The sequence below is a fragment of the Nematolebias whitei genome, chromosome 14 (assembly GCF_014905685.2).
Source record: "Nematolebias whitei isolate Nwh7 chromosome 14, NemWhi1, whole genome shotgun sequence".
NCBI classification, from domain to species: domain Eukaryota; kingdom Metazoa; phylum Chordata; class Actinopteri; order Cyprinodontiformes; family Rivulidae; genus Nematolebias; species Nematolebias whitei.
Genome location: NC_056511.1, coordinates 43,009,862 through 43,019,099, shown reverse-complemented (window position 1 = coordinate 43,019,099; position 9,238 = coordinate 43,009,862). Strand labels below are relative to the sequence as shown.

General features: G+C 40.0%; 1 protein-coding gene across 1 annotated transcript in view; it reads right to left on the bottom strand.

Moving 5' to 3' along the window:
• ints2 (integrator complex subunit 2) overlaps nucleotides 1–8,825 on the bottom strand; it is a gene marked incomplete in the record, with an annotated part of 30,069 nt that extends 21,244 nt beyond the window's left edge. Inside the window, 7 exon segments of the mRNA XM_037687605.1 lie at nucleotides 2,111–2,281; nucleotides 3,235–3,365; nucleotides 4,297–4,410; nucleotides 5,186–5,288; nucleotides 6,824–6,962; nucleotides 7,780–8,091; nucleotides 8,714–8,825. Of these exon segments, the coding sequence (XP_037543533.1) occupies nucleotides 2,111–2,281; nucleotides 3,235–3,365; nucleotides 4,297–4,410; nucleotides 5,186–5,288; nucleotides 6,824–6,962; nucleotides 7,780–8,072 (951 nt within the window).
• Nucleotides 8,826–9,238: the final 413 nt, after the last annotated feature.

The following is a 9,238-nucleotide window of genomic DNA, read 5'->3' as shown; positions in this document are numbered from 1 at the left end:
ACGTGACGTGTAACAAACGTGACGTGTAACAAACGTGACGTGTAACACACGTGACGCGTAACAAACATGACACATAACAAATGCATAACAAACGTAACAAACTTGACGTGTAACAAATGTGTCATGTAACAAAAGTGTCATGCAACAAACGAGTAACAAATATGTAACAAACGCATAACAAACGCGTAACAAACGTGACGCGTAACAAACGTGTAACAAACATGACGCGTAACAATCGTGTAACAAGCGTGACACATAACAAAACGTGTAACAAACATGACGCGTAACAAACGTGTAACAAACGTGACGCGTAACAAACGTGACTCATAACAAACGTGACTCGGGCCAAACGTGACGCGTAACAAACGTGACGTGTAACAAATGTGTCGTGTAACAAACGTGTCGTGTAACAAACGTGTCGTGTAACAAACGTGTAACAAACGTGTAACAAACGTGTAACAAACGTGTAACAAACGTGACACGTATCAAACATGACGCATAACAAGCGCGTAACAAGGGCATAACAAGCGCGTAACAAATGCGTAACAAACGTGTAACAAAGGTGACACGTAACAAAGGTGACGCGTAACAAACGTGACGTGTAACAAACGTGATGTGTAACAAACGTGTAAGAACCGTGTAACAAACGTGTAAGAACCGTGTAACAAACGTGTAACAAACGCATAACAAACGCATAACAAATGCGTAGCAAACATGTAACAAACGTGACGTGTAACAAACGTGACGTGTAACAAACGTGACGCGTAATAAATGCGTAACAAACATGTAACATATATGACATGTAACAAACGTGTCGTGTAACAAATGTGTTGTGTAACAAACGTGTCGTGTAACAAACGTGTCGTGTAACAAACGTGTCGTGTCACAAACGTGTAACAAACGTGATGCGTAACAAACATGACGCATAACAAGCACGTAACAAGGGCGTAACAAGCGCGTAACAAACGCAACGCGTAACAAGCGTGTAACAAGCGTGTAACAAGCGTGTAGCAAGCGTGTAGCAAGTGTGTAACAAGCGCGTAACAAAAGTGACGAGTAACAAAGGTGACGCGTAACAAACGTGACACGTAACAAACGTGACACGTAACAAATGTGACACGTAACAAATGTGACACGTAACAAACGTGTAAGAACCGTGTAAGAACCGTGTAACAAATGTGTAACAAATGTGTAACCAACGAGTAACAAACGTGTAACAAACGCGTAACAAACGTGTAACAAACGCGTAGCAAACATGTAACAAATGTGACGTGTAACAAACGTGACGTGTAACAAACGTGACGTGTAACAAACGTGACGCATAACAAACGTGACGCATAACAAACGTGTAACAAACGTGTAACAAACGTGACGCGTAACAAACATGACGCATAACAAGCGCGTAACAAGGGCGTAACAAGCGTGACGCGTAACAAGTGTGTAACAAGCGTGTAGCAAGCGCGTAACAAGCGCGTAACAAGCGCGTAACAAAGGTGACGCATAACAAAGGTGACACGTAACAAAGGTGACGCGTAACAAACGTGACGCGTAACAAACGTGTTGCGTAACAAACGTGACGTGTAACAAACGTGTAAGAACCGTGTAAGAACGTGTAACAAACGTGTAAGAACGTGTAACAAACGCGTAACAAACGCGTAACAAACGCGTAGCAAACATGTAACAAACGTGACGTGTAACAAACGTGACTTATAACAAACGTGACGTGTAACAAACGTGACGCGTAACAAACGTGACGCATAACAAACGTGACGCATAACAAACGTGTAACAAACGTGTAACAAACGTGTAACAAACGTGTAACAAACGTGACGCATAACAAACGTGACGCATAACAAACGTGACGCATAACAAACGTGACGCGTAACAAACGTGACGCGTAACAAACGTGACTCGTAACAAACGTGACTCGTAACAAATCTGACGCGTTACAAACACTACGAGTCAGCGGTGACGCATAATAGATGTGACGTATACAGCGAAGCAACATATTTATGGATTTTTCTACTTTATTATCCGTATTTGGACTGATGCGACTTAAAGGGTGGTGCAACGTTTATGGCAGAAAATACGGTCAACAGTTGTCCCTCACCTGTTGTCCGTTGCGAATGAACATGCTGAACCAGGTCCGGACTTTACTATTAGTTCCCAGCAACAGACCGCTCACATACGACACAAGCGGGCTGACCGCCTCATCGGCTGTATCTGGTTTATAGTCCAAAGTAAGGGCCACACCGAGACCTGGCAGATGACACTCCTCCACCTGAACACACACAATAATCTCTTATGATTCTATCCATTGTAATTTAATGCAATACTGTAAATTTGACATGATTATCACTTTGCTTCATCTATGTTCATCACACCATGAAACACTCAATCCACTGAAAATATTTCCAGCACAGCTTCACATTAACTCCCAACCCTTCTGTCTTAGTAAAGCCACGTTTGAGTCGTGCTGAGGCATCATTCTGCAAGGCAATGAATTTGCACAACCTCCTGGGGCCTTGTTCAATAACTGACCCAGCACTGTAACCTCCTTGAGAGGAGGAGGGAAGCGAGAAGACAAATTCCTCCCCTCAGGGTTAGCACCACAAAGTGTATCACAACATAAATCAGTAAAGAGACAAATCTCTTTCACTAACCTTTACGATAGGAGTCCATCTTGGTAAAAAAAAAAAGAGTTGACAGCAAAACTGAGATGGATACTCAACAATTTCCCACTCTGCACTGCTCAGTCTTAACATATAATATATATACTGAGTTTATGTTTTGATACCATCTCTGTTCAAGCCACTTTGTACCGTTTCATATATCTGCAACACAGAGGCGTAAAGCTGCAGTGTTGCTTTTAATGGTTTGTTCTTAGGAGAATCTACAAAGCCATTTAAGATGTGTGATAACAGTCAATAATTATGTTGAGATCACACAACCATGTTTCTCCAAACACAACCATCCCCAACATAAACATTGACTTTTGGAAGTCTCGCAACAAAAGATGCTAAAAACATGCTAAATATTCATTTGTGTTTCAACATAACAAGTAACAAATTAAATTTAAACAAACAGAAGGGCAGAGGGGGAAATATATCCCCAATGGAAAGAGACATTTCCAAACTAAGAGAACCCATTTTCTACTCAAATAAATAAACATGGAGGTTGTCGATTAGTGGCCTCAGTCTGGAGTCTTGTGAGGATATTAACAGAGCTACTCACCACCATGGCTCTGATGTTGAGGGCCTGTGAGGGATTCATCTGACACAGCTGCCTGAGGGCTTCGGTCCTGCGCCGACCACCCACACTCTCCTCGTCCTGGCGTTCTCCATTCTTGATTAGACCTTTGCAAACTGCAGCCAAGCACAGGGACATTTACCACCCTGGGAACACTAACATGTTGGGACATTTCATTCAGATGCTCTGCTGAATATAAACGTAAACCGAAGCCTTTCATACATTTCTGACCGTATCCTGTCTCTGTTGCTATGGCAGTCTTGTGCTCCATTAGAAGTACACACCACAGAACCATGACTCATTTGCCACAGGGGGAGCAGAACTCTAATCTCATCAGGGATGTATCATCTCATTTTCTTTCAGCTTTCTTACAGCAGACTGCTCATAAAGTAAAATATTATGGCTAACTAAGACTGTGGTATTTTCTGAAATAGTATTAGTTTCTATCTCTGCTACTTGTGTAAAACAGCCAGTAGAGTTTAGCCTGGTTATCAGCCGGTGTTCAGAGCGACTGACCTTGATGCTTCTAGACAGCCTCATTCACAACACTTCACCCTTCAGTTCACTTTGACGCCCTAATGAAACAAGGTCTTCTTTAGTAATGAAGCTAAAAGGATTCCTTGATGCCAACAGCTGTGAAACAAATAAATACTCCATTGACTTAGCTCTGACCCTGTGTGCGATAAGGAGGCACTGGAGACAAGCGGCATTCTCCTCCTTTAATTTGTTTCTCAAACAGCTCTCTGCATCAGAGATGTGAACGTTTATCATCAAAGACAAAGGCATACACCCTTGGCATGACTACAGTTAAGCGAAAAAAGGCTAAAGCTATGAAAATGCTAAAAACATAAAGTGGCACTTGATTAACTCTCTTTTTAAGTATATTAGAAACTTTGAGTGTAAAGTTTTAGAGGCAGTGAGGAGTTAAAGCCTGCTCTGAAACAGCCAGCCCTAACAATATGAAATTAGTAGAGGTAATTAAGCAGCCACGCTGTCTTTACACTATTTACTGGCAGTCGATGCAGCTTTCTAAGACAGATAAAGTACCTTCATTAAAGCTGTCGGGCACATTGGCAACCAGCAGGCACAGAAACCAGTCACCATTGCGGACATGAAGCAAAGCCTCTGCCACATCCACAATGGGCAGCAAAGATGGCAGCTCTGTGAGAGAAACCGAAACAACAAAAGCACTTTGTAAAACACAGGACACAGCAAGACCTACTAATAACAACAATAATAATAATAACAATTAAACAAAAAATAAATAAAATAAAACTTTCAGAGGTATCCTTACTAAATATAAAATGTGTCCTTTTTAAACAGACATGTCAACGTCACAAAAAACAACAATACAAGAGACAAGCGCAGCAAACGTGTGTAAATGTTGGGATCTTTGAAGAGACTATTAAATAAATAACATTCAAAAATCTTTCATTTCTAGCAAAATTTTCACTTGTGATTAAAAAAAGTTGATTTATTTCCTGTTTTCATCTTGAAAAACAATGAGACTTCAAAACATCTGATGGAAATCACCTAATCAGAGTCAGAGTCAGAGTCAGAGTTTCTTTATTGTCATTCGCACCTCATGTGGTACATGTGGTGGAGCGAAATTATGTACACGGGGTCCCAGTTACATCCAACAATAAAATGTATAAGAAAAACAGTAATAACATCTAAGATATGAACTAAGAAAAACATCAACTAAATATACACTAAGCACTCATAACATAAAACATTGAACATCAGCACAAACATGAACATGAGATGATGGTCTCATAATCTAAGACCATCTAAAAAACTTTTAAACAGCCTTTTCAGCAGCCAGTAAACATTAGCAACTATTCATTATGCTGAAAAAAACTTTGCATCTAAAATCCACTAATATCCAAACGTTCTCACTTTAAACACAAAGAGCTGAAACGAAAGGAGTTGGTACCTGCTTGTAAAATGCAGAGGACATCTGCCACTTCTTCTAAATACACGGGGCTTTCAAAGAGCTCCGAGGACTTCAAGAAGAACTCCCCATTGGAGTCTGTCACCTGAAAAACAGCAAAGAAATTCAAAATCAGGCAACTCATATCCTAACAAAAGAAGAATAAGAGAAAATTCTGGTTTCAGTCTATATGCCTACAAAATATTTTACGTACTGTATTTTTCGCCCTATAAGTCACGGGTTGTTTTTGCATAATTTACATGCCCTACGACTTATACGACAAAACAATGTATTTATGGATTTTACTCCATATTTATAAACCAACTTTTGGCTGAGATATGACCGTTTTCATTCATTCTGACTGAAAATATTGAACACTACCATTTTCAGCCACTAGATGGTACTCGGGAAGTATGGCATGCCGTTGTATCATGTAATAGGTAAAAGTGGCTATTAATGACACAATCAGCTTGCCATAACCTACCACCTTCATCCAGCTCGCCTGGAGCAACCGTCAAATAAGTTTCATTTCACTGAGACACACCTTTATTATAATATCAAGCAAAGAAATAATTGTTTTTAGGTGGTTATCTTGTTAAATTCTTGTTAAAGTCCTCCTGTGCACGCCCATTGCGAACCGGTGTTACACCATATTTTGTGACCAACGTATATTGTGACCGTAGGGTGCGGTGTTGCATGCACTGTTGCAGGTCACAGAATATGGTGCAACACCGGGTCCAATGACCGAACCAGAACCAGCTTCCTCTGACCTTGTTTCACAAACAAAAAGCATAAAAATATTAATCTCTAAACCTATAAAAAAAAACTATTAACATATTAATCTCTAAAACTAAACCTAATGCACACCACAGCTGGTGGTGGTGCGGGGTGGTCGACCCCCCCACTGTTTTTAGTTTCGTTTTTGACGTGCCGCATGTTTCTTTTACATTTGCAGCTTAATAATAATTATAATAATAACTAATAGTTTAGTTTTTCCTGTGACTTATTTGCAGGATGATAAATGGTAGGAGCATAATATACTCTCCCAATGTTTTGATGGTCTTTTTTTGTAAATAATGACCTTTTTTGCAGTTTTATTTATTTATTTATTGTTGTATCTTTAGATCCTATGATGTCATCAAGTACTCGAGTTCTACTCGAGTTTTATTATGTTAATGTCGAGTTTAAAAATGATGTAGTCGTTCAACCCCTAGCGGTGACACATACATGGGGAAGTGACGTATTTATGGATTTTTCCACTTTATTAGACATATTGGGACTGATGCGACATGTACGGCAGAAAATACGGTAGCTCCAAAAAACCCAACGTTGACAAATAAAATGTGCATTAATGCATTTAAGGGTGATTTTTCCACACCAAAGCAAGTTATGATTAACATATTATCCTTAGTTTCAGTTGCGTTTACGAAAGAATATTTAAAAATTCAAGGAACTTTTCTTTTACAAGAGGCAGCCGTTCAGGTTGAGATTAGTATAAATTATTAAAAACCAGTCATGTCTGTAGTATAAGCAACAAATCAGTGTGCTGTTTACGTGGACAGTATAGCTGGTGTTACCATAAATATAAAAAATGTTAAATAATGACCAAAGTGGCCTGTTGTCATTGGTTAATGTAAGAACCTTATTCATGATAGCCAGCAGTTCACTGAGGGTCAGACGAAGTCTCCTGAGGGGATCACTGTGTTCAAACTCCAGGGTCAGGCCATGCTGGAGCTGCGACACCAAGATGCTCTCTCCATTCGAACCACCAGCCTTGTGTCTGAAAGAAGAGGCAAATTATTGTGATAAAAGCTCAAATCAACACTGGAAATAATTATATGCATTAGGGGGTATAACAGTTGTACATGTATTTATTTATACAGTGGAAGTACGGAACAGAGCAGACGTTTGGGACGGGTACAGGGAACGAGACAATGCCACATCCGTCACAGGTGATCACTGCACCCAGAGCCATGGCAGAAGAACAGAAAGAAGAAAAAGCTGCTATTTAATCTTTTTGTAATATTTTCCTAATCCAGTTCCATTCTGGAGTTTATCAAAAGTTCAGAATGGATGAAAAAAGTAAGAATAATTTGACTTTTTCATGTTATGGTGACCTGACTTCCTTGGCTCTGCCTTTGGACCGTCCAACTTACATTTATTGCTTTGACTTTCTGTCTTTGCTTAAGGAAGAGTAATTGTAAAAATAAATAAAAAAATATTTAAAAAAAATAGTGGGGGGGGGGGCATGTTTTTCCTTACCTATTTACCAAACCATGATGATCATATCAAAGTTCATGCTCAATAATCCAGGTAAAAAAAATCCAACAATGTTCAGTCAAGCCATCTGGACAGTTTCTTGTTGTTGAGACGTTTCACCCTTCATCTGAAGGGCTTCATCAGTCTGAGGAGTCGCAAACAAACTGTGTTCCCCACCAAGCACAACACTCCTTTAGTGAACCAACCAGTTTGCTGGTAATAAGATGGTTTCAAGACCCTCATACTGATGTATACACCAAACCATGGCTTAAGCAAACCGTTACACCCCTCGTACGTGTAAAGTCACAAGTGTTATTGATAATATGGTTCAGCTGTACCTGAGCTGCTGTTCCTTCCGTGCGTCCTGCTCCAATGCGTGAAAGTCGACAGACAAAAGCGCTACAACAGAGTTGACAGCTTCCACTCCGGAGAGGAGGCGGAGGATGAGCTTCTTGTCCTGCGCCCAGGTCTGGCTCTGATCTGCAGGAGCACACAGAGCCATCCTGACCAGACAGGGGAGCAGGAGCCTCAGCTCGGGGTCACTCAGGGCGGCCAGGCGCCCCACATCCACCTTTTGCATGGCTTCAAATGCAAAGGAGCTGACGAACTGCAGCCCTGCGCTGTCAGACATCTCTCTGCAGCCCCTGAACCTGCTGAAAACAGACCGATTACAACTTATAAAGACAAATTCAGATGTGCCTGAAATACTAAACTGTACTTCTTGTGGCCTATTTTTTTAAATACTACCTAACATGTGTATAACTACACAATAATGACAGGTAAAATTCAATAATAAAACATGATTAACAGCTGGTACCCGTTAATAGTTGTAAATATTTATGATAACGTTATATTTAAGTAAAGTTTTGACTCATAGCAGATATTGGGCAATTTATTTTCAGGTTTTGTCAACCAGCTTGTATGAAAAATATCAATTTATGTCACATTGCTAGCCCAACAAACCAGTTTTAAGCTAATGCCAGCAGTTACTGGACTGATTTATTGTCGTTTACCTTTACTGGCGTGAAACTTTCACAGCATAGATCGGAAAACTATTTGGCTTGGCCAGTTTGCCCCAGAGATGTTAACAATTACCCAGATGCTAGCAGCTAGCTGCTGTTAGCTAAGCTGACTCCATTTGTTTTAGTGCGAGTATTAGCATGCTAGCTAATAGCCATGGCTAGCTCTGTCATAGACCAATGCTCGTTCGTCACTTCTGAAAAATATTTACGTAAACTAAATAAAGCGTTTAAAGGGGAAAAGCCTGCTTACCTGGCTATAGATCTGATTTTCTGTTGGTTTTTGGTAGAATTTCCCCTCGAGGCCTTCAGACCTCGTACTATGCTGCGACCAGTCCGCCCTCGAGTCTGAGCGTCACGTGACCTGTGGCAGGAGACGCTCGTCCCATCCGCCGCTGTTTCTAATTATTCTTTAAACATTTCATTTATACACCATTTCAAATGTTTGCAAAGTAGACGGTAGCATTTAAATCAATGTACTGTAGCAGGCAGGCCCATTTTCTGTGTGATAAAAATTACAGTTTGGTTACATTTTTAATGAAGTTTAAAGACTTATAAATGTTTAAGACCCGTTAAAACTATATCAAACATTTTAAAAGTTGATCTTTGTTATTTAGATCATCGTTTAGATTCAGGTGCCATTATCAAATACACCATACCGATCCCACTATCTATCTATCTATCTATCTATCTATCTATCTATCTATCTATCTATCTATCTATCTATCTATCTATCTATCTATCTATCTATCTATCTATCTGTCTATCTGTCTGTCTG